The following is a 26499-nucleotide window of genomic DNA, read 5'->3' on the forward strand; positions in this document are numbered from 1 at the left end:
CAGAAGTGGTTTAGTCATGCTGGCCACATGTTTGTGGAAAAACACCGGCTCCCTCGGCCTGAAAGCGAGATAAGTGCCGCAACCCCATAGTCGCCTTTGACTGGACTTAACTGTCCAGGGGTCCTTTACTTTTTACCCATAGGGTAAGGCCATTCCATATGACATAGGAATCAGGACTTTTCTGTGAGAGCACCTACTCTTCAGAACTTCATCCCATTACATAGCAGACAAGTGCTGTCTTAATTATCATTTCAATGCCTGTTGAAAACTTTCCTTTTTCAACAAACCTTTTAAGTGCAGATTCTTAATGCAGTCTATATCTGTATCGGATTTGAAATTACACACACAGAGAGAGAATCATTGATGTTTTTATTGCTAATCACTTTGGGATGTTTCATGGGAAGCTATTTATAAAAGAAATTAAAAATAGATAGATGATGATAGATAGATAGATAGATAGATAGATAGATGATAGATAGATAGATAGATGATAGATAGAGTATCTCATGGTCATTCCTACCTCGTCAATTCAAAGAATTAAGACTGGTGATAACAACAGGAAAAGCTGGTTCCCATGCTGTCATGAACTGCATCCTTTACATAGTACACAACCATGCCCGCTGCTAGGGTATTTTTGATTAGCTCTACAAACATTCTAAAGTACCTCCACATATTCGCAATTACATTTTATCATGCTGAAAACAGAGACAGAGATACAAACTGGAGAAAATTAATACACTGGTGCATTATTTTTGCAATGTACTAAAAGAACAAATGTGGGCCTTTTCTGCTTATGGAATAAAGTGACATAATCCCTTACCTAAAGATGCACTTTTCTCTGGGTTCAGGTATATAGTTTCGTCACCTGGCTGTTCATAGAGGAGGAACTGGTAGCGGTGGTAACCACTGTTGGGTGGTGGTGTGGGTCTTCGGTAGTCTATGAGGTATAAAACAATGATGTTCAAAGGATGCATTGTATTTATTCTCTTAACAACAGACACCCACCCCTTGACAATCCAAGATATGGCCTCTTTGTAATAGAAATCAGCCAAAGTTTCTTTCTTGCCCTTTTAAATCATCTTATTTATTTACTTATTCCAGGAGCTATATACCCAGTCTCCTCCCATCTGCAATTTCCCTTGATTTCTTGGTCAAATTCACCTGTTATTCAGCTAGGGATACTGGAGAATTCTGTTGAAAATGTAAAAGGAAATGGAAATTGCTGCTTTTCATGTGTTACTCTGTGGTTAGAAATGGACGTTAGTCAAGTGAACAAGATCAACATTCACTCACATTGCTGTTGTTTAAGTCTGTAAAAGATATGTACTTAATTACTTTTTAAACATTGTTTTGACTTTCCTTTACATTGAAATGAATCTAAGTTGTGTGTTAAATAATCATTTAAGTTGTATAACTCATGTTAAATAGTGGACAATGAGCCAAATAATGTAGATTGAAGAAACCGAACTGCAGCTAAACAGGGACAGCACTGATTGTGAAGCACACAGGTTGGAGTGGAAATGGCTGTCTTCCCGCATTCCTATACCAAGATTGCTGTGTGAGTACATCCTTCTTTCTTCCCTTTCCCTCCCAGGGCATGTGTCTGTATTTTTAACTCTATATTGCTCCATATCAATTTGTTTGTGTTGCAATGTTGCACCAGACTTTAGGACTAGATTATTTTATTTTATCCAGCTAAAGCTCTGATTCCTATTCAGAGAGGCCCTATTTAGCCATCATTACAACCCTGTTATGGTTTTTAAATGGGCAGTTCTGATTAAGAGAGCAGATGGGGATTTGTGGTGTAAACCTCACATCTCCTTGAAGAGCACCTGGTGTGTATAGGTGCGCTCTGAGCACCTTTCCCACCCTTCCCACTTCCCTCGTCTCCTCTGGTGCCTGGCTCCTTGCCATGTGCTCACAAGCGTGCTCTTGCCTTTTTCCCTTTAGAAAAACTTCCCTTTAACCTTACCTACTTTTCCCAGCGACTCGAGCTCAGATCAGTTCCTCTCTCCAAACCCCACCTCTCTTTACCTCCCTTAACCTGTCTCCCAAAGGATGACATCCAAGCCTTAAAGCATTCCCTAAAGGGATCATTTAGACTCATTCCAGTCACTGTCTGCTTCTCAGTACTCCATGCACACAATCTATCATGTTGTTCAACATTCTGCAGCCCCTTCCCTAAGCAGCTATTTCTCCCTCAGGTTTTTCTTTAGGCACTTTCTGTCGCATTCTCCCCCCCCCCCCCATGTTGGACTGCTAGAGTGCACTCTGTGTGGGTCTGCCTTTAAATATAGTTTTGGAAACTGGGTTGCAACCACCTGATTAGTGGTTGGTGCCAGGCAGGCAGAACATAACACACCTATATTATACCGGTTGCACTGGTTACTCGTGTGCTTCCAAGCCCAACTGAAAATATTGGTGGTGATCTTGAAAGCCTTAAATGGGAAATTTGGGATGGGATATTTAAAGGATCACCTCTGCTCATACCCTACAATCTGCTTCAGAGGTCCAGTTTAAGTGCCCACCTGGGCGAACAATCAGAAGAGGGCTTCTTGGTGGTCTCAGGAGGGCAGAAAGACTGTTTGGCTTCCATACGTTTGAGTCTAGTGCAGGCATAGGCAAACTCAGCCCTCCAGATGTTTTTGGCCTGCAACTCCCATGATCACTAGCTAACAAGACCAGTGGTCAGGGATGGTGGGAATTGTAGTCTCAAAACATCTGGAGGGCCGAGTTTGCCTATGCCTGGTCTAGTGCATGGGTTGTACTATATCAGCAGGTGGAAGCTACACTTGATTTCTGGAGAACTCAGATTTAAATGGAGCCAGGATATCACTTGCTGTCAACCTTCAGTGCCTCCCTAGTGAGTTGACAATTCCCCACTCCCCCTGTGTCATGAAAAAGAGCCTAATACCAAGCAGAGCTATTATGTATGCAGATGCTACCTGTTTAAAACCCCAATCTTAGCTTGAAGGGCATTTCAGATTGGATTCAGGAAAAGAAGATGTGATGTGAAGGGACCGGACCAGAGAGGCTAAAATTCCTCCAGAGTGTATAATGATTTTTTTGGTGGGGTGGGGGTGGGAATCTTCCTTGAACAGCATCTCAGATGGTTGAACACATTTATTGAAAACATATTTAATTCACAGCTGATGCTCTTTCTCCATTTTGTTTTCTTTGGGCAACAAGACTCCTGCTTGGGCCCAATCCTGAAAATCCTCCAGCTGGTGGAAGATGCTGCAAGGTCAAGCTATTTGTGCCATGTGCTTATATTGTTGATGCAGAGTAGTCTATGAAAGAAAAATCTAGGTAATCAACATTCTATCTAATGTAAGGTTTTCACTTGTATTAAGTGCAAACCATTGTTAGCATTGCATATACAAATGCTCAAATAAATGGCGGTTCACATTTTTCAAATGTTCTGCATGATTTGCTGCTGCTATTAACAGGGATTAGAGCTGAGAGTGGACAGGCTGTCACTGCTGGCATAGAGTAAATAATATGAGCAGATATGTTACCCATGGTTTCCTCACTACAGAGTATTTGAATTTACAAAAACCATCTCTGAGATGATGAAATGGGAGGGAACAACTACCAGCCCAAGATATATCTCTGATGGAAAGGTTTATCCACACTACTTTTTACCACCTCTTCATTTTGTTGTACTAGATAGAGAAGAGATCAATATCTGCTGTCCAGCCTGAGTGTACAAGGATTCCTTAGCTTTGTTGTTCAGCTGAGATCTCCTCAGGGAGTGCCCTGAGACTGCAATGGGTAGGGCAGGGAGAATTCTGCAGACCTATACATGTCTACTCTGAAGTAAGTTTCATTGAGTTCAATGTGACTAACTTCCAGGTAAATGTGTGCAGGAGAATAGCAGCCTAAGGGCATATCTGCATCATGATGCACAGCACATCCCAACCTCATCCCCCTTTCTAATGATCCTCCTGCAAACAATCATATATTGAGTCACTGAACCATGATAGAAATGGAGCCTTCAGCTTGCTTATTGGTGTCTTTTTTGGTCAATTTCTCTTGCAATCAGAAGTAGAGAAGTTCAATTGACAGTTTTATTTTATTATTTTTTAAAAAGCATTTGAAGAAGATGTGTGCTGCAGTGTTTTTTGGGGAGGTAGTGCATAGTTCTACAAGCAACTTTTTTATTTTAAGGAAAGTGTCTAAGCATTAGTGGTGGCACCGCTGCACTGGAAGGAGGTAACGTTGTTAATACTGTATTCGCCACTTCAGTTTCTTTGGTGCTTGAATGGGGTGGGATCAACAGGTAAAGATAAATGATTAGTTAATGACTTACTGTACAGAGCACCATCAGTATGTATGACATCTTACAGAGTTACACAGGCAAAACAGATTCCAAAGGACCAAATAGTCTAAGATATATATAGCTATGCACACACACACACTGGGGAAAACAGCAAAGAGAAAAACAAGACTAGGAAGGTATGCAGATATAAATGCTGTTGTATGTACTTAAAGCACATTAGCTGCAGCTGGAAATAAGGATTAAGGGGATAAGCCTCAGACCATATGGAATAGGAGGTTAGAGGAAGGATTTAAAGGCAAAGAGAACAATCACTTTTAGGAGGAATACAAAATACCCTGGGTGAGGAGCTGTGTGTATGGTAGGCACATGACACTTTCTAGAGGGGCAGCCACATTAATCTCAGACTCCATGTGGTCCTCACAGATGCAGTGGAAGGCCTTGCAGGGTGTGTATGTGCACACAGAGGGGTGAGTGATGGTGGTAGTCTTCCATAATAAAATGTTTCTGGGAAATGTTTAAATTCTGGGGCAAAGTGGTTCCCATCTTGGAGAAAGTCATTTGTATCCACCTGTAATTATCCATATCACTTTACTCAAACCTCTGTTGTTTTAAACCACCATTTGCCTCTCAGTTCCTTTTGTCCTTGCTCTATTCAAACTTCTGCCTTTGTTTTAAACCAGGGGTCAGCAAGGTTTACCTTGCCTGGGCTGGTTCACTCCAGTGGAGATCCCTCTGTGGGCCAGATTGCATGTGTGTGCTTGAGCATGTGCGCCCGCAATTTCTGGTGTCTGTGTCTGCATGATTTTTGACATCTGCGCATGTGTGATTTTCAGCACTGCGGAAGCGAGTTCCCATGCCAGTTTAGCGCAGCGCACGGGGACTCGTCAAGCGGGTGGCTTGGTTCGGGGGCGGCTTGTGGGCTGGTTAAACAACCCCCATGGGCTGCTTGTGGCCCATGGGCCTTAGGTTGCCGACCCCAGTTTTAAACCACCACTGTTCCCCTTTCAGTGTTCCACACGTCTCGTTTCCATGCCATGGCTGCTGCTATTGGGCAGCCAGTCTTCATGCAAATCCAGGATTGCAATGTGGCACTACAACACCTCCAATAGGGGCTGTGCCATGGCAGTCTTACATCGTTATTATAAAGAATGAAACAGTTTACCATGGTAGTGTATTCTGTATGTGCTTACTTTGATGCTTACTTTTGCTTTATGATATTGGTACAGTGGTACCTCAGTTAATGAACTTAATCCATTCCAGAAGTCTGTTCTTAAACCAAAACCATTCATAAACTGAGGTGCGCTTTCCTTAATGAGGCCTCCTGCCGCCAGTGCCCTTCCACTGTTCGGATTCCATTTTTAGACCGAGGTGAAGTTCTCAAACCAGGACACTATTTCCGGTTTTGCGGAGTTTGTAAACCGAATTGTTCTTAAATCAGACTGTTCTTAAACCCAGGTACCACTGTATTAGCATAAGTGTATGTATACTTATGCCTGATTGGCCAAAGTGCAACCAACTATTTTAATAAAATATTATTTAAAAAGTGTCTTATGCTGCAGATTGGGAAAAGGACAGGTGCCAGGTCTAAGATCATTAACTAGTCTAGGGAAAGAAGTGGAATCCAGAGAGGTGCTGTGGGTTTTGTGTCTTGTGTTGTCTGGAATTTTTTTTAAGGATTCTGAACAAAAGACAAGGTAGTGAAATGCTTCCTTCTGTGGGTTTCCATTGGATTCTTTTCATTCGTGAATAAGGATCCTTATGTTCCTTGGATTTATTAATCTGTTTTCAGGGAGCTATCTTCTTTCTAGTCAGCAAGAGCACTAAAGAAATACATTTTTTAAACCACCCGACTGCTTCTTAACGGATTAGAGACCTGGTGGCTGTGTCACAATATCCAAAGCCCTAGGGATTCATTTTCCTGTACCGAGAAGGGCTGTGGCCTTATTTGACTTAAAAGCAACCAAGATCACATACATGAATGGGAATCCATAACGCCTACACAAAAATAGAATCCAGAGTCTGCTTTCCATTCAATGCCAAGACCTATTGGTAGGAGGTGTCCAGTTTCTGTTTACCTGTTAATACACGGCCTTTTGGATTCCCTTTCTTCAGGTCAGCACCCTGAAATGAGAGGAATAATTTTGCAGCTCAGTGTTGTGCCTCACCAAGAAACAAAGCAGTCAGCCTTTATGTTTCATTATTCTGCATAGTCCTTGTTTAGTCAAACATAACAAAGCAGGTACAGAAGCTGGCAAAGCTGGAGTGTTGCACACCAGCCAGAAGCCAAAATAACTCATCCAAAGCCAGCGAATTGATGTCTGGGCTAGAGGTCCTCATCTCCTGACACATGCTGAAAGCAAAACCAATAAAATGGACAGTCCTACTGCTTGCAGGCCACTTCCTCCCAGGGATGCCAACTTGAATTAAATACTGGTGTGTGTGTGGGGGGGGTGTTAGCCTTGCCCCATATGCATGCACACCATTTTAATGGCAATGGTATTTTACTGGGGTGTGTGTGAAGGGAGCCGAACCCCTAGGAGTTGGTGCCTATGCTTCCTCCCAAGGTTCCCATTGCTTCCACCTCATTGGTCAGTTCTTCCCTGTAAATGAGGTTCCATGGTTGCCATCCCTAACCTGTTATATCTCTGTTATATCTCTCCACTCCTAGCCATGAGGGGTTGCAGGACTAGGGAACAGCAGTCTGACTACTTTCAACTGGAAATTTTAGCTGTGGCAAATAACCGCTACAACCTTTGATGAAAAGCCTTTCATACCAGGAGAATAAATGTTATTTTTAGCTGCTTTATAAAAAACAGAGGATATAATAATTCACTACAAAGTCTTGTCTGGTTGTTGCAACAGAAGTTTCTTCAAGTTTACTTAGCATTCTTTAACTTTGTTTCCCCCTCAAAAAAATCCACTTGACACATTGTTTTGTGTCTAATCTAAGCAGAAATGATGGGGAGGGCAAATGTACTGGTGGGAGCTGTAGTTTGCTTGCTAATTTATATTTAAAGTGTCATAGCCTTGTATATGGCAGCCCAACACATTGTAGAGTTCCCCTGAATCACAGGCTGTGCTGTCACTGTGCCACAGAGGAACTGACAGACTGATCGCACTGGACCTGTTATCTGGGCAACAGGTTACTAAGAGGGCTACAAAAGCTTGCTTTTAAAGCCCTGACACCATTGTGTGCACAGGTATTCAGGCAGTAGCTAATTAATATCTTTGCAATGGCAAAAAGGTCACTGCAGTTTTAGAAAGCACATCAGCTGGCACACAGACAGCAGGTACAGTATGAGCAAAATGCCTGCAAACCTTACAAGGCCCACTTCCATATTTCTATATGTTCATCAACAAAGTTCTAGCAAATTCAGTGGGGAATTTCATATGTGATGCTAAAATGTGTATTTGATCTCTCATGTTTTTGTGTGTCACACATGAACGCTGTTAATGTGAGAGGAAATTCAAGATGTGTCAAATGTACAGTGTAGTCAAAGTAGACTTTATGTAGACCCTGGAGAACTACAGCCCATCAGTGTAGACTGTAGGCAATACTGAGCTAGACAGAGCAATGGTCTGATCCATTATAAGGCAGCTTACAACTACAATGAACGCCTGGTTTTGGAGGAGGGTACGGGTTCTGGGAGACTCCAATGACAGCGTGTCATTCAACTGCTGCTCAGGCTTGGCCTGCCCATACTATCTGGTTCCTGCTCCTCCTCTCCCATTATTTCCCAACTTTCTTTCTTTCTTTCTTTCTTCTTCTTCTTCTTCTTCTTCTTCTTCTTCTTCTTCTTCTTCTTCTTCTTCTTCTTCTTCTTCTTCTTCTTCGGTATGCCCAGTGGCAAACCAGTCCTATAGATCTATACTATCTGCCCCTTCCTCCTCTCTGGAAGGCTCCTGGGGAGGCTGTCTCCACCACTCCTCTTTGTCTGTCCAGTCCCTGACACTTCCCCTATCACTGAAGAGCCTTCCCCTTCAGAGAAGGCATCTGGGAATAAATCTTGTCAGTGTTCCAGCTCAGCTGACTACATCTCCATCTCCAAGGCGGTGGCGGCGACAGCACCAATGTGAGCAAACCAAGCCTGCCCAGCCTCTATGGAGGAGAAGGACCCAGTTGCTTGCCCAGTCCTGATGTAACCTGTGTGAATATCTATGCCTGTCCTACTGTATGCCTGGCATGTATAGAGCACATGACAAATGGTGAACCAGGGTCTTAGCTAAGCCTGGCCATATATCACAGTGCTTAGTTGTGCTTTAGCTGTTTGTAACCTGCAGACCCATGTTGGAATGCTGTACTGATTTAATCAATAGAGCTTTAAAATTTTCCTGTTATGGTAATGGTTCAAGTTCTGAGTTCGAGGAACTCGGAAGCAGAATAACAAGATACAAGAAATCATTATCTATGGGGATATTGATTGCAAAAATGTGAAAACTGCGTACAAAGGTGTGTTTTTTGGGAGAAATCTGTACTAAAATGCTGATGAATTTTAATGAGGGTTATTTTCAAATCACAAATTGGTATAGAAATGTAGAGAACTGAATTTAAGATTTTTTTAAAATGAGAAATTTAGAGAACCAAAGTATTATTGGTCTGTTTCCAGTGTTTTGGTTCCCTCACAAAGTACTTGCTCCATTTTTTTCAGTCCTAAAGTAGTACTGATTGTGGTACAGACCTAGATGTTCTGACAGGCAAAGCCATAAGCTTCTGATACTATTTCAAGTGATAACATGTACTGTACTACAATGAAGTATAATGCAAATAGACACATTTCTAAAATCTCCTGATTGGGCTATAGGGTAATCTAAAAAATAATATTTTTTTAAATAAATCAGCAGCTGTTTAACAATAATTTAACTGCTGTTGAATAATTAGGTAGCAAGTAAGTACAGAAATAGGTTAAGGAAGCTAACAGTAATGAGACATAAGGAACAAGGTAGTAATACAGTAAGGAATAAGGCAGTACAGTAATACAAAGCACCGCTTGCATACATTGTGTGCCAAATGTTTCTGTGTAATTTCCTGCCACATCTGTTGCTACTGTACTCTTATTTCCCCCTCCCACTCAATTCTGCTTTGCAACATCCCCTGTTAATCCAGTCATACCCACACACCTCTGAACCACTAATACATTTCAGGTCTGACCTGCTCCAAGAACAGCAGTTGTTAGCATTTGAAGATGCATATTGATTACTGTTTCAAATAACTGAGAATGTTGGGTTCCAAAAAAAATTGGAATTAAGTCCCCCCCCATCATGAACTGGGCATTTATTGTGGAATAGCAACACTTTGTTCACTCAATTTTTACTGGGACTCTGCACAACACCATGAACAAGACATCCTCCTCTTATACTGTATTTCCCAGTTCAGCTTCACTTTTTCCTCACAGTTCAGACTGTGTAAAATTCAGTGTAATAGTAACACACGTAGAGATGGCATATTGTGCTCTATGATGGCTAGTAATAACTTTTCAACTTCTACAAGATGACTCTATAGCCCCTGTATAGATGACTCTAGCCTCTCTGTGATTTGGTTCTCCTTTCTGGGAATCAATTCTATCACATCTTGTAGAAGTTGAGACATATTTGCCAGGTCAATTCAAATACTATGTTATGGCCTGCGGGTGGAGGTTGAGAATTTAAGTAAAGCCCTGCTGGATCAGGCCAAAGGCATCTTGATCCAATAGCCAGTGCTGTAGTGGTAATTTATGAAATGCAGGAGCCCTTATAGCCACACCCTCAGAGTCCCATGCCATAGCACAAAGAACAGTCAAAATAGATTAAAGATCAGCAGCACAATAGCAGAATTCCCACTTTATTAGTATCAGGTGACAAAAATAGATTACTGAACTAGCAAAGCATGATGTGGTGGTTACTACATTGGACTTTTAGCCATGACATCCATTGGTTTATCTACCTTAGTGCTGTCTACACTAGACTCCTGTTTAAGACAGGGGTCCAAAGGCCCATCATAGATATGACACCATTCATGAAATCACCAATTGCATGGATACCACCCACCAAAGTAAATGGGGGGGGGGGCTCCCCACCTCCACAGTCTGCATTCTATCTTTAGCAGAGGGGAGAAATGGGGGAACTTAACTGTTTGCCTCCTGTTGTGCTCCTAATCCTGACCCGAGTCCAGAGGATTCACACAGCTGTTAATTGTGTGAATAGTGTCATGTCTAGTTGGGCTCCTTATTTGGAGATTGAACCTGCATTCTTTTTGCATGCAAAGCCATGTGCTCCACCACTTAGCTACTGCTCTTCCCTTAACTTTTTGGCAAACTTCCATGACCCCAATTCATAACTGGGAATCATATCAGTAACCAGAAGCCTTTTGACTTTTTTATTAGCTTAATGGTCCTTGTTTGAATAGTAAGTCACTAAGAATCGAGGATGCCTCCCTCTCCCACCCAGCAAGGAAACTAAAGGGACCAGCAACAATCTTCTGGACAGACGGGGTCCCAGCAACGGCACAGAGCATTTCCTCATTCCACTTCAATTACCGACTGCAAACTGCCCGCCCACTGCGAAGCTTTCTAGCCCCTCATTGCTGACTCCTCCTGACCCTGCCAGAGCATGGGGTCAGCAGCACATTTCTGTGAGTGCAAGGAGAGATGATTTAATCTTTTCATCCACTTTTTCCCATTTATCAGGAGGAATAAATCACTTTCCTTTGCCTGCCAAGCTCATGGGCTGGTGGAAGATGGAGTCAGGCAGAACCAGCCTCCTTTGAAAATAGCTTCCTGGTGTTTGCTTCTGCCTTTGGCATGGGAGTTGCTGGCTTCTGCTGTTTCCTTGAATGTGCTGATTAACACCTCAGTACAACAATAAACAGAACCCCTAAATACAAAAGTAAATCATTTAATTTCCCCCCAAAGGTAAATGACTAACCTATACTAGGTATTCCCTGAGGGTACCACGGTCTACTACTCGAATTCATGCTTGTGGCACATGGACCCAAAATGGAAATAAAAGCATTGAGTCTAATTGGCTGCAAGGTACCTGACGGTCTTGATGTCCATGCCTGGATTAATTCAGATTGTAGGGAACAGATTATTTATTTTGAAAAAGATATATTGGATTGATGTCTCAGAAAAACCGCACAAAGCAAACAATATTGTTCCAGTAGTCAGCTATCTTAGAATAATGTCTCCACTACTAGTTTTATGTAGCAAGAGCATTACTCTTGTTTTAAAGTTTTGTTTCTTGTTATTAGATTTTTTTTAAAAAAAATCTATTTGTACAATCTTTTATATCCTGATTGTTTATCCTAATTGACCTTGGATTTCTTTTGTGTAAGAATGGCAGAACAGACATATTCTAATAACTAAATAGTGCATAGATAACAACACATTGTTGTTGTTGTTTAGTCATTTAGTTGTGTCCGACTCTTCGTGACCCCCTGGACCAGAGCACGCCAGGCACTCCTGTCTTCCACTGCCTCCCGCAGTTTGGTTAGACTCACGTTTGTGGCTTCGAGAACACTGTCCAACCATCTCCTCCTCTGTCGTCCCCTTCTCCTTGTGCCCTCCATCTTTCCCAACATCAGGGTCTTTTCCAGGGAGACTTCCCTTCTCATGAGGTGGCCAAAGTATTGGAGTCTCAGCTCAGGAAGTGTATCCCAAGCATTTTGTTAATAGCAACAGCTATTTGATGCATATAATGAATTTGTCTAACCTTTTTATTGAACTCTACTGCAGTAATACCTAAGCATTTATACAAAGCTTCACCATGCTCAAAGCGCTTCACATACATCATCTCAATGATCTTTAGTGTTCTGTGAGGAGATAATTTTATTTCCCTCTACCACACACCCAAACCCTTTTAGCTTTTCATCGAATAAGGGGAATTTTGTTGCCTTGTGTTTTGTGAAACAGCCTTTGAAATAAAGTACGTGTTTTAAAATAAGGGACACCTGCCATCTGTAGTGCAAAAGATGTGCAAAGGGAATAAATTACCACTTTTCTAATCTGCAGGTGTTGTACACCAATTCTGTCCTGTCCTGTTGTTCTGAATCTCTCTTTACTTACTTACTCAGCGTAACACACTTGGCTGTTCTGAAAGCACAGCACTTTTGGAAATCTGGGTATTTGAAGATTTGGATTATGAAAGCAAGTGCTTTTTTCTGAGGGGTCACAGGGGTATGCATACCCCTAAACATTTTGTGAATCTAACGGGAGAAGAAACTAATTTTTTTTATTTTTTTAGTTTCTTCTTTAGCACGGTGAATCGTCAGTTCTGTTGCTACCCCCGATGGCGGCCTCATTTGCTGTCACAGTGTTTCCTGAGTCTCAGATGGAAGCGGGCATTTAATGTGTGAAGTAGGAGTTGGAATCTAGCACAGTGATTGGTATTTGTTTGTTTGTTTGTTTTTCCTGATTTGAACTATAAAATGATGATTTTCTTGAGTCGAAATGAGAGTACCCTTAAACATTTTTAAAGGAAAAAAGCACTGATGAAACCTCCAAAACAAAACACAAAACAAAACAAAAACAAGGGTTTTATTCCCCTCAAATCTGGCTGTACATAGTGCACAGCAAAAGATGAGCACTATGTTCTTCTTACTCTACATATATTGCTAAGAAAGAGAAGACTTGCAGTGCAATCCTGTCTACTCAGAAGTATGCCCAACTGAGTTTAATGGGATTTACTTCCAGGTAAGTGTGTGTATAAGATTTTGACATGCTTTAGAAGTCAGAAGTCTTAGGAATTATAACTCCTAGCTCATGCATAGTTTGCATCCATAGTGGTACAAATCTATTGGGAGAGTTGGCTAGGCTTAACTAAAGCTTAAAACCATAGTAATCTTGTGGTACTCTGCTCCCTGAACAGCCAACACAGATGTTGCTTCTCTAAGGCCCACTCCAGAATGAATGGTCATTGACAATTAAACTAAGTACTGGTAAGTGGATTTGCCTTGTGAAGATATTGCTGGTGGAAATCAGAATTGGCATTTGTTTCCCCTGTGAAAAGTGTTGCGCAGTAAGTGTTGGATTAATGGCCAGATGGAATTAACCTGCAGTGAATTACCCTTTCTCCAAAATCTGTGTAAGAATAGAGTTTCAGAAAATGATGGCAGGCTTAGCATGGCTGCTATTGAGTCAGTGTGTTTGGCTGTTAAGCAGAAGGTTGGTGGTTTGAGCCCACTGAGGGACAGCGGTGGGCAAGAGATAAAAAGAAACTTGGAAATATGGGACAGGTTAAGATTATCATTTTGGGGTAGGCTCTCCACAGTAAAAATGAATGTGTTGCCTAAAATACTTTTCTTATTCTAAGCCATCCCAGTAGTGGACAGTCCAATACATTTTAAGACCTGGCAGAAAGATATAACAAGATTCATTTGGCAGGGCAAGAGGCCAAGAATAAGTTATAAACTTTTGACAGACAGTAGAGAAAGAGGAGGCTTTGCACTGCCAAATCTTGAGTTGTATTATGAAGCCGCATGCCTTTCTTGGATCAAGGAATGGCTAGTATTGAAAAATACTGATATTAAATCTAGAGGGCTTTAATAATCATTTTGGCTGGCATGCTTACTTAAGCTACGACAAGGTGAGAGCCCACAGAGACTTTACAAATCATGTAATAAGATCTCTGTACTCTGTCTGGATAAAAAACAAGGGTATCCTGGAGCAAAAGGTAGTTGTTACCAACAGAAGCCATGACTGTAAAAAAAGGTCAACATGATGAATGATTGGGTTACATATAAAGAAATTCTTTGTGAAGAAGGCAACCAATTAAAACTCAAAATTTTTGAAGGAATAAAAAGTAGAGTCAACAATGGGTTACAATACCATCAAATGCACGACTTATTCAAACAAGACAAACCAAGAGGCTTTAACAAAGAACTACCAAAGTTCAAAAGAGATTCGATACATAACGATGAGAAAACATTGTCCAAAATGTATAAAATCTTATTAGAATGGTCAGTGAAGGACGAGGAGGTAAAATCAGCCATAGTAAAGTGGGCAAGAGATTTAGGTCATAACATACAACTCTCAGAATGGCAAAAATTGTGGAGGGAAGATCTTAAGTTCACAGCATGTTATTCTATTAAGGAAAACTAAATGAAGGTATTCTATCGCTGGTATATAACACCCGAGGAAATTAGCAATAATGTATAAAAATAATTCAGACCAATGTTGGAAATGTAAGGAGGTGGTGGGATATACCATGTCTGGGGGACCTGTATAAGAATGAGAGAATTTTGGGATTCAGTCTATAATGAGTTGAAAAAGATGTTCAAAATTTCACTTCCCAAAAAACCCTGAGGCATTTCTTTTAGGGATTATCAGGAGGGAGACTCCAAGAAAGTTAAAGAAATTATTTATGTACGCTACCGCAGAATTGCACAGAATTGGAAAAGTGAGACGATACCATCAAAAAAAGATTGGCTGATTTAACTTATGGAATATGCTGAGATGGATAAACTGACAGGACAGATAAGGGATCAAGTGAATTTTTTTTAGTAAAGATTGGAATATATTTAAACAATAGCTGAAAGACCACTGCAGAGGATTAAATTTTTTGACTGGTTTAGATTAACTCTTGTAATGAGAAACATCAAAAAGTAGTGAAAAATTGGTTACCAATAAACTAGATTTATTATGAAATGCATTCAACCAAGAACTCTAAAGGACCCAAGCAGTAATCTAAGCTGCTGTCATCTTGGAAATTTTGGTGGTGTGCAACAATATAAATTTTTTGTCCAAGTGGTGTGAAATTTCAAGGGTTCTAGGCCAGGATTCATGTTTCCTTTTGGAAATGAGGCATGGCAGAGACTGTGGTTTCTTTAGGATTTATGGTTTATTTACACATATATACAACCTGAGCCTGCGCTGGAGGGGCTCACAGCATTAATACCACAAAAGGGTCTTGTTTCTCCCATAGATGTAGCCTTGGATTCCAGCAGAAAGTAGTCATGACACTCTCTGCCTTTCCAGACGGCAGCTGTCCTTCCAGCTTCTGGCTCACATAACAGCTACTCCCACTGTCCAACTCAGGTTTTGTCCTTCTAAATATTTAAGAGTTGAAGGAGGGGCCCTCCCATTTGTCATCTGGCCCAGAGCCCCCTTCCCTTTGTTCTTTTAATGGCTCATCACCCAGGCAATTACCTCATCAGGAAGAAGCAAACACGTCACACTATACATTCTTGTTGCATGTTCCAATATGTGTACAAAGGTCTCCATCTGTGTCCTGTTCTGGCCTGTTGATGCAAAATGTATTATATAATGGGGCCAAAGAAGCAGATTCACCAAAGGGAGGCGTCAACCTCTGTGAAGCTTCAAAAGCTGCTTTATTTTCCCGGCACTCTCTGAAATGGCTAAATGCACAAGAGAGTTGTGGTAGGGAGTTGGGCTGGGCTGCGACACATCAATGCCACCTAGGATGAGCAAATTTTACTTTAATAGCACTGTCAACATGTTGTCTGCTGGGAGGCTACTCAGCTGTAACTGCCGATAGAGATTCACATATTGCTGCATAGCCACTGCTCTCCTCTAACGTGAGTTAAGCTAATGGACACTGATGGGCTGCCATGGCTCTTAATGCTCATTGATGACCACATTAATATTTCTTAATGACACCATTTGGTTTTAATGTGTCTATTTTTTAATCCTGCGAATGAGTTTTGTGGCCAGCTCTAAGGGGAGAAAGAGAAAGGCATGGCTTCCCTAAGTCTGTGGGATAAAGGATGATCAGTGATGCCACCTTCTACTTGCTAGGTATTATGTGTCAGGAGCTCGTCCTACACTCGAGTAGGACCCTGGCAGAGACACATGCCTGACTGGCATGTTCTCTCCCTCCTGGTCGATCGGGAGCTTCAAAAACTTTCTTCAGCCCAAACATCACAGCGACCAATGCCAACAGACACCGACAGACTTAGGGATCCGCAGAGTCTGCGCAGTTCATGTAACAGATCTCAGCAACTCAGCATTTTGGCTAATCAACTTTATTTACATATAAACATACACGGAACACTGCAACATGGTTCCCTCTCTCTCTAGTATCAGACAGCAAAGAGAAAGAACAAAGGGCAATAGTCCCACCTCACGGAACACAGTAACACAAACATCCTGTCTCCATCACTTGCCACTCTGTGGAGTCAAAACATACACCGTCATGTGTATTCACCCTTGCACGTTCCTTACTCAATGAATACAGCATTAAGTCATGATCTCCAAGTGTATGGAAGAAAGCCACAAAACAGGACACCACCTCAACCAGATCTAAAGGAGAAACAAAGTTATTGTAAAAAAATGTTTTTCAAGTGCTCATCCATTCAATCAATCGCTCTGATGGAATCTGAGCGAGCATAGAACAACTTCAAGAATTTGTAAAGCTTTAATCAGGTAATTGGCACTCACTCCTTCCTCCCATTATAGGATGAGCATCTTCATGCTCAGTTCCTTCTAACTGCCTTCAGAACATTAGAGAGAGGCATTTTTATATTTATTTATTAAATTTGTATACCGCCCTCCCTATACCTGCAGGTCTCAGGGTGGTTCACAGGAAAAAAACCACAACATAAAAACACAAAATACACAATCAAGATAAAAGGGAAAACAACCCAATAATTCCCCCAACACATTTAAAAAGGGCATTGGATGTGAATCAGCCAAAGGCTGGTGCCTAAAGGTGTACAGTGAAGGTGCCAGGCATGAAGGAGAGAGGGGTGTATGAATGCGGATATGACCACTTGAAAAACACCAGTTACAAGTAAAAACATAAGAAGAGCCCTGCTGGATCAGGTCAGGTTATTTTCATTAATATATGCATTTAATGCACTAGTGCATGGATTTTTGTACACATTACGTGGGTGGAGAGCTGCCCTGCAAAATTCAGAAGTGTGCAAATTTCTAAGAATGGCTGCATTTCTGTTCCTATAGTTTGGGAAAGAGTAAATTAGGAAGGTTTGCCTTTAATAGCAAGCTGCATCAAATTTCTCCTCCTACCCCAGCCCTAATCATAACAGAAGCAGATTGCTTCAAGACAGTTGTGACTCATTTGCTGTTCAGTGGCAAGGCTCCCTTAGCTGGAATGGCTTTGGCCACTGCCACAATTTCTTCCATGGCTGAAAACTGTTGGGGAGATGTGTGTGAGGGACAAATAAAGTGAGCTACTCCTTCCCTACAGTAAGTCATCTCCAGAACATGTCTGATCCTGATCAAGGGCAAGCAGGGTGGAAAGGAAGGAACGTGGAAGACAGAGGGAAAAATGCTTTCTAAGGACTCCAGCTACAGGAAAGTGGGTGTGGGAATTGACACAATAACTGGCAGGAACCCAAGACCGACAGATGACTGATTGGACTGAGATCTGTGAATGAAAACAGATAGCATTTGTTATACATTCCCCCCACCCTCAGCCTTGCAGTTAGCAGAGAACAAGCAGCACATGGCAAGACAGGATGGAGCACAGCTTCTCACACTCCTGGCACCTCTAGTGGCATATATGGTTGGTCAAGTGTCATTCCATAATGTGGTTGCATTGGCAGTGCTGTTCTAACAGCACACCACTAGGATTAAGCAACAATTAGTGAGAGTTAATCTCCAAATAGGCCGCTACCTCCTCCACTACCTGTTTTAAAGCACACTACAGTAGTAGTGGAGGGCAGCTTTAAAGTTTGTACAGACAGAAATCTACATGTATGTATTATTCTTTCACACACTTTCCCTTGAATATATTTACCAAGATGATATTGCTCTTATAAACACAAGGAAGGATGATATGGGCTAAACTACTTTGAAGAGAATAAAACCTCAAGGGATCTCCCACAAAATCAGTTCTAGAGCTGGAAAGTGGTCTTGATAGGAAAGACAATTATGCAGATGACTGTAAAGACTGCTATCTATTTGGCACTATGAAGCCATCTCTTGCAGCCTCTGTTTTGTTTGTTTTGCCTCTTCTTCCAAAGCTTTGGAGCTCAAAATGGAAATGTGGCACCGGTCACTAAATTAGAGAAGAATATCAATTCAGTCATACGTTCTAAGTGCAAGATCTGGTGACCCGCAATACATGAGAAATGGGGAGGGGCACAGCCCGTACTTTGTATGCAATGAATCTTGGTCCCAGGCACAGTTCTCAGCTTCTCTAAACAAAAGGCTATCAGATTGCAGTTCCAGGAAAGACCCTGCCAGTCAGAGTAGACAACACAAGGCTAGATGGACCATTTGTCTGACTCAGTGCAATAAACGCTGAATGTGCCTTGCTAAATGTCGTCCTTGCCCTATGTGCCTCAAGCTTTGATTCCCTTCAATGAATGCTAGAACCCGGTCTTATAGCAGGCTATTTTGTTCTATTATTCAGTCCAATTTGTTGGATGCCACTGGTGGATTTTAATTTAGAGGGCTGGGGCACTTTTAGTGGTTGGAAGTCACAGGTTTGTATGTTAAAAGAAGAGGAGGAGGAGAAGCTTCCAGGTGCCTAATTTTACAGTGCCTAGCCAAAGAGGATTCTTCTGCCTTACTCACCTTCATATACATTTGCCAAACACCTTCCCCCCCCAGTCTATTTTCTGCAATTTTGTCTTATTGGATTCTGTTTGTGCTCTATGTCTGAATAACGGTGAGCATCAGGAGAGTCCTGCTGGACCAGACCAAAGGCTGTCTATTCCAATATCCTCTTTATTTTATTTTGATATAACTAGGGGCTGCCCTGCTTGCTCACTCTGCTTGCCAATGGTACATCCTCACCAGCTCCTGCCAAAGCCACCTCTTCCCCCTCACTTTCCCCTCACTCCTTACCAAAGCCATCCCTCCCCCTGACACCTTGCCACCCACACTTTCTAAGTTGCCAACCTCCCTTCTCCTTGCAGCTCCACAACCCCTTTTCCCTTCACCAGAGGTGGGACACCTTTTCTGGCCTGAGGGTCAGATCTTTATCTCCCCCACCCCTGGTGGACCAAAGTTATCACCTAATGTCATGGCATGTCAAGTGGTGCTTCCCTTTGAAGTCCCAATTGCTGTACTGAGACAGCAGAGCAAACAGTGGGGCTTTCAAACAGCCCTTTGTAAACAAAAAAGGTTCGAAATTAAGAATCACATTTGCTTTTTGAGCCCTTCTTCTACTTGCTGTGTTAACTACAGAGGCTGGTTTTCACCAAAGAAGGGAGTATATGCTCTTCTTTTAAACTTACTTTCCCCTCCCATGTCTAAAACAATGTTTTACAGTGCAATCCCATGCATGTTTAATTGCTTTTAATTACTGCTTTTAAAATATAATTTTAGTTGTTTCTATTTTAGTTTTAAGCCACCTTGAGTTCCATCAATAAAAAGGCAGGGGACAACAACAACAATGTTCTTTGGTGTTCAGAGGTGTATTGCTTTTATTTTTTTTTATAAAAAATTTTTATTGCGTTTCTTTCCATAGGTAAACAAATTTGTTTGGACAACAATATACAAGAAACATTTTCCATATATATAAAGAAAAACATAGAAAAAAGAAAAGATCATTATAAAATTTTTTCTACATCTTTTTGGACCTCCTCGCATCCTCTCAGCATTGCGTTCATCATTCTAACCAATTCAGCAATTTATTATCTTATTTCCCAACTTATTATACCTTTGTATTTATTATGTTACCAATTTCAAAAATTTGTAATTTAATTTTAACACTCTTAATAAACATAATATTTTGTTTCTAATTTGTCTCATTTTTTTCCATCAATACTTACTTTATCATTTACTTAAAATAAATTGCAGAAGCATAACGTTTCTTAATCGTGCACAATCTTAACACTCAAACAACTTATAATGTTTTTGCAAATAGTCCTTAAATTTTTTCCAGTCCTCCTCCATTGTTTCTTCGCTCAGATCTCGAATTCTGCCGGTCATTTCTGCCAACTCCATATAGTCCATCAGCTGCGTCTGCCAGTCCTCCAGTGTGGGTAAATCTGGTGTCTTCCAGAACTTTGCGATAAGAATCCTAGCTGCTGTGGTTGCATACATAAACAAGGTTCTGTCCTTCTTTGGCACCTTCCGGTCCACCATGCCCAGAAGAAAGGCCTCTGGTTTCTTAGAAAAGGTATATCTAAATACCTTTTTCAACTCATTATGTATCATTTCCCAAAAGGCCTTTACTTTCGGGCAGGTCCACCAGAGGTGAAAGAATGTCCCTTCTGCCTCCTTGCATTTCCAACACTTATTATCAGAAAGATGGTATATTTTAGCCAACTTGACTGGGGTCATGTACCACCGGTATACCATTTTCATAATGTTCTCTTTCAAGGCACTACATGCCGTGAATTTCATACCGGTGTTCCATAACCTTTCCCAGTCCTCAGACATAATGTTGTGTCCTACATCCTGTGCCCATTTTATCATAGCAGATTTAACTGTCTCATCCTGTGTGTTCCATTTAAGCAGCAAGTCATACATCCTCGAAAGTACCTTAGTCTTTGGTTCTAGTAACTCCGTCTCCAGTTTCGATTTCTCCAACTGGAAACCCACTTTTTTGTCCATTTTGAATACCTCTTGAATTTGAGCATAATGTAACCAATCTCGCACCTTACCTTTTAATTTGTCCTGGCTTTGGAGCTTCCAATTGTCTCCAACTCTTTCAATCAGTTCCCAATATTTTGGCCAATAGGCCTCCATATTGGGCTTTTTTTTAGAAATCTTGGCTTCCACAGGTGATAACCACCTCGGGGTCTTGTTTTCTAATAAATCCTTATACTTCATCCAGACGGCAAAAATTGATTTTCTGACAATATGGTTTTTGAACAATTTATGAACCTTCGCCTTGTCATACCACAAGTATGCATGCCAACCATACACATTATCAAACCCCTCCAGATCTAGGACATCGGTGTTTTCCAACAGGAACCAATCCTTCAACCAGCAGAAGGCTGCAGCTTCATAGTACAACCTTAAGTCCGGCAGGGCAAACCCCCCTCTTTCTTTTGAGTCGGTTAGTATTTTAAATTTTATTCGGGGCTTTTTGCCCTGCCAGACAAACTTAGAAATATCCTTCTGCCATTTTCCAAAACATTCCATTCTGTCCACGACCTGAAGGGTTTGAAATAAGAATAGCATTTTTGGCAAAACACACATCTTTATAGCTGCGATTCGGCCTGACAAGGTAAGTTTCAATCTTGACCAGATATCCAAGTCTTTTTTAATTTCCAACCAACATTTTTCATAGTTATCTTTGAAAAGGTTTAAATTTTTGGTGGACAAGTATACCCCCAGGTATTTCACTTTTTTAACCACACTTAGCTCTGTCTCTTTCTGATACCCCTCTATCTCTGTAGGTGTCAAATTTTTGACCAAAACCTTAGTTTTTTGTTTGTTTAACTTGAATCCCGCCACCCGACCAAACTCCAAAATAAGTTCCAAAACTCTTTTTGTGCTAGATACTGGCTCCTGTACTGTCAAGACTAGGTCATCTGCAAAGGCTTTCAGTTTGTATTGTTTCGCTCCGACCTCTATACCTTGCACCAACTGGTCCTCCCTAATCATATTCAGCAATACCTCCAGAACAGAAATAAATAGCAGAGGGGATAAAGGGCACCCCTGTCGTGTCCCTTTTTCAATTAGAAGTTCATCCGACACCACATTGTTCACTATCAACTTGGCTTTTTGCTCTGAATAAATTGCTTCTAGTCCATTTTCAAACCCCCGTCCCACTCCCATCCCCTTCAGGTTTTTCTTCATAAACATCCAAGAAATGTTGTCAAATGCTTTCTCCGCATCAATAAAGATTAAAGCAGCCCTTGTGTTTCTAATTCGCAACAGCTCCAATATATCAATAATATTCCTGGTGTTATCAGACATGTGTCTACCAGGGAGAAAGCCTGCTTGGTCCTTGTGAATTACTTCGTTTAAAACGTTTTTAAGTCTACTTGCTAAAATGTCTGCAAATATTTTGTAATCCACATTCAGGAGTGAGATGGGACGGTAGTTCTTAAGCTGAGTCTTTTCCTTCTCTGACTTGGGAATCAATGTGATGAATGCTTCTTTCCACGTTTCCGGTGCCCTTCTCCCCTCCATAATCTGGTTGCAAACCTCCAACAACGGTTGTATCAAACAATCCTTCAGAGTCTTATAATATTTGGAGGTAAGACCATCCGGGCCTGGAGATTTGCCAAGTTGCATATTTTGGATGGCGCCTTCAATTTCCTGTTGAGTTATTTTACTGTTGAGAATTGATCTTTTATCTTGACTTATTTTAGATAGTCCATTTGTCCTCAAGAATTGGTCTATTTCCGATTCTTTCTGAGGCCCCTGTGCATAAAGTTCCTTGAAATATCTGTGGAAGCACTTTCTTATTTCTTCTGGTTTCTGAACTATTTTTCCTTGAATCTCCAGGTTTGTGACTGTGTTTAGCTTTTGTCTTTTTTTCAGTTGCCAAGCTAACAACTTTCCACATTTATTTGCTGATTCAAACGATCTCTGCTTCATTTGTTTAATTTTCCACTCGATCTCTTGATTAATCAATTTCGAATATTGTGCTTGATGGAATTTAATCTCTCTTAGCACCTCTTTTGATTTCGGATTAGTTCTCAGCTTTTTCTCTCCTTCACTTATTTTCTCTAGAATTTTTTCCTTTTTTCCATTCCAAAATTTTTTCTTTATTGTGTTCTGTTGTATCAGAAACCCTCTCATTACAGCTTTGCTTGCGTCCCAGATTATTCTTTTCTCCACCGTAGTGTTCAAATTTATTTCAAAGTAGTCCTTTAGCGTTTTTTGGGCCTTCTTAACGATCTCTTGATCTCTTAGCAAGGTGTCATTCATTCTCCATCTGAAGGATCCAGTTGGGAAAAGTCTCAATTCCATTTTTAAGGCATTATGGTCGGAGCAGGTTTTTGGGCAGATTTCCACTTTTCTCGTTTTCGGGGCCAGTCCTCTAGATATCCAAATTTGGTCGATTCGTGTCCATGACAAGTGGGCCTCAGAAAAGAAGGTTCCTTCTTTACCCAAGGGGTTCCTTGTCCTCCAAATGTCAATCAAGTCCATATTGTCTGTCATTTCAAAAAAGGTTTTAGGGAGTCTGCCGTCTGTTGTTAAATTTTGATTTTGGGATTTATCCATATTAGTAGACACCACCCCATTCATATCTCCCATCACGATAATATTAGAATAGTCCAAATAGTCCATCATTGTCTCATGCAGCTTCTTATAAAATTCTGATTTTCCATCATTTGGCGCATAAACTCCTAATATCAAAATCTTTTCCCCTTGTGTTTGGATTTCAATTGCGAGAATTCTTCCATGATCATCTTTAAATAAGAATTTTGGTGATAGGTTCTCCTTTGCATAAATTACAACACCTCTTTTTTTGACTTTGTCTGATGAAATAAATTCTTGACCAAGTCTTTTATTAATTAATACTTTCCTGTGGAGCCTAGTCACATGTGTTTCTTGAAGGCATATTACATCCAATTGTTCTTTTTTCAAAATATGGAATATCCTCCTTCTTTTTTCCGGAGAATTCCCGCCATTTATGTTCCAGCTAAGTAGCTGCAGAGACATCCTGTTCTATTTTAAACGTTCTTAAGATGGGGTGCCTTCCTTTTGCTCCGATCCCGAGGGTGCAGGCGTTGGCCCGCTTTCAGGCAATATTGGTGCTGGTGCAGCTGGAAGCCAATCCACTCCTTTTTGGAGATCTTCTCCGTGGTCGTGAAGGAACTTTTGGTTATCTTCAGGTGTTCTAATTTTAACCTTCCTTTCTTTGTAGGTGAAGGATAGTCCTTGTGGAAACTCCCACCTATAGGGAATTGCGTTGTATCTCAGCAATTTTGCTAGTTCTGAGTAGGTGGCTCTAAGATCCAACAGCTGTCTCGGAATATCTCTATAGATTTCCACCCTTTTGTCTTGTATTTCAATTGCTTTTTTGAAATGAAGACCTAGGATCTTATCCCTCTCTTCCTTTGATCTTAAAATTATCAAACAGTCTCTGGATCTATCTTTCTTTACCACTCTTCCCAGTCTATATGCCGAGACAATCTTAAAATCTGTGTCTTCCTTTAAACCCCAGAACTTCGAAAATTCTTGTGTTAAGTATCCAATCAAATCTCCTTGCTCTAGTTCCGGGATGCCTCTCAATTTGATGTTATTCTCGCGATTTTTCAGTTCCACCATTGACAGATAAACTTGTTGTTCACCCACCTGTTTGTGCAGGGGCTTAACTTCTCCTTTTATTTCTTCCACTTCTTTTTGTAGAGCTCCCACTTTCTGGATTGCTTCTCCAGCCAATTCCCGATTTTCCGCTGTTGCTCCTTGCAAATTCTCTATGGCTTGTGTGTGCTGGGAAACTTGATCAGTCAATTTTTGAATCGAGGAAGTTGCTTTATCTATCTTCAAAGACTGGTCGTCCACCTTCTGGTTTAAACTTGATAGTTGCTCCAATATTTGTTTAAGTAGTGTATCTGACCCACCTGCTGCCATATCTTCCTCAGTGGACTTCTCAGTTGTTTCCCCTTGTTCCCTTTGGGTCACCAGTACAGCTGGAACCGACGATCGGCGTCCTTGGGTCAGTGTTGTTTGTACAAATTGTGTTGGTTTTCTTTCCTTTTCTTTCTCCTTGGCCTCTTTAGATTCCTTAGCTTTAGATGCTCTTGTTCTCCCTGCACCACTCATTACACATCTGTCAGTGTTCAAGGTCAAATTGTCTATTATTCCATGGGAAAGACAAATTCAATTATAAACAACCGGTAAAGTGGAATTCAAAACAAAAGTCAGTTCCCAGGATTTTATAATCCGAAAGCCCTGTAGGGGGAGTGCCACCAAGTTTCAAAGACAAAGAAGGAAGTAATCCGCCATTAAAGTTCCAAATTTTTTTTTTTTGACTCAGTAAGTTCAATATCCAACAGTCCCTTCAAAGATTCAAAATTCCCCAGAGCACCTTTTAAAGTTCAACAAAGTTTCACAGGGGGTGCTTGCAACAATATCACATCCACACTTTCCTGCTCAAATGTATCAATTATACTCCAACAAAGCTTTTACAAAATTTGCAACTGTTTCCGCAGTTTAGCACAGTCTCTCTCTCCGGCAGCCCGACGATCTGGCTCTTTAAAGATCACCCCAAAGGGAGGGGGAGGTAGGAGGAGACCCCCCGTTACTCGTTCTTATAATCAAAGTCCCTTTCCACCTTCAGTTCAGCAGAAAAAAAAGCAAATTTAAAAGCACGAAAAAGTTAAAGCTTCCCAAAGTCCCGTTTCAAGCGCTTCCGCTTTTTAAAGCTTTGCTTTGATCTTGTCAGCAATGTCGGAAGACGGACTTCCCTTTTTTCGTCTCCCGCTTTCAGCCAAATTTACGAAATTCTTTGCCAAATTTTAGTCCCCTTTACTCACGGGTATGTTACTTGCAGTTTGGTGTTGATTTTAGGAAGAAGGATCAGCGCTCATCTGTAACAGCCGCGCGGCTTCACTTCCGCGGAAAGAGCGATGAACTCACAGCACCGCTACCCCTCCTTCACTCCGGGTCTCCTTACGGGGTCCCTTCTGTGTTTTCGGAGCAGCTTCTGGTGCCCGCCGAGTCCCACGGCCACGGGCTCACTCTACCCGTGGTTTATCTTGATGGGTCGTCGCTATGCCGCAGCGAACGACCCTTTTCCGCGGAGCCCCTCTTCAGAGCTCGAAGAGGACCGCCATTACAGTTTCGCGCCGCCCCCGGAAGTCCCAGAGGTGTATTGCTTTTAAACCTGGAAGTTTTGCTTAGCTATCCTGGCCAATAACTGCTTACTGACCTACCCCTATGAATTTCTCGTCATCCCCTTTTAAACCCTGTGCAAATTGGAAACACAAACAGCACCTGTAGAGGAGTTCCTTGATAAGTTCAGACCTCCCAAATATTTAAGATCTGTCCAAGAAGCAAAACTCTGAAGGGCCAGTGAGATTTCTCTCTTGTAGGAGCTCTAACTACTGAAAGGAAATTACAAAGAGCTGTGCAAACAGAAGTAAAACTTCCCAAATCTCCTCCCTGTGGCTTTATTTCATAGGCAGCCTGAAGGCGTAGCTGATGCAGCGGCTTTGCAAATGTTTAAAGTACAGCTGACAGGACGGCCTGCCAGCCTTCTCAGGCCCCGGCCAGCCCTTTCACTGAAAAGCAGGTGGTCCCTTCAACATTCTTGGAAAGCCCATACTAAAGATATGTCTAGGAATGCTCTGCCTTAGCCTTCACCAGCCTAGTGCCCTCCATATGCTTGGAATGACAACTGCCACCACCTGTGGCCATTGGCCATGGTGGATGAGGCTGATTGGAGCGGCCTGGTGA

At 41.4% G+C, this 26499-nt stretch overlaps 1 protein-coding gene across 3 annotated transcripts in view; it reads right to left on the minus strand.

The window, feature by feature from the left end:
* The window catches only part of PEBP4 (phosphatidylethanolamine binding protein 4), a 272710-nt gene that overhangs the window by 32187 nt on the left and 214024 nt on the right, over window positions 1–26499 (minus strand). For all 3 annotated transcript variants that reach the window (XM_081171471.1, XM_081171472.1, XM_081171470.1), the window contains exons 5-6: window positions 6358–6403; window positions 821–937 (exon numbers count right to left, since the gene is read on the minus strand). In XM_081171471.1, coding sequence (XP_081027597.1) covers window positions 821–937; window positions 6358–6403 — 163 coding nt within the window. The remainder of the gene's footprint in view (window positions 1–820; window positions 938–6357; window positions 6404–26499) is intronic.

The sequence above is a fragment of the Podarcis bocagei genome, assembly GCF_964188305.1.
Source record: "Podarcis bocagei genome assembly, chromosome: 15".
NCBI classification, from domain to species: domain Eukaryota; kingdom Metazoa; phylum Chordata; class Lepidosauria; order Squamata; family Lacertidae; genus Podarcis; species Podarcis bocagei.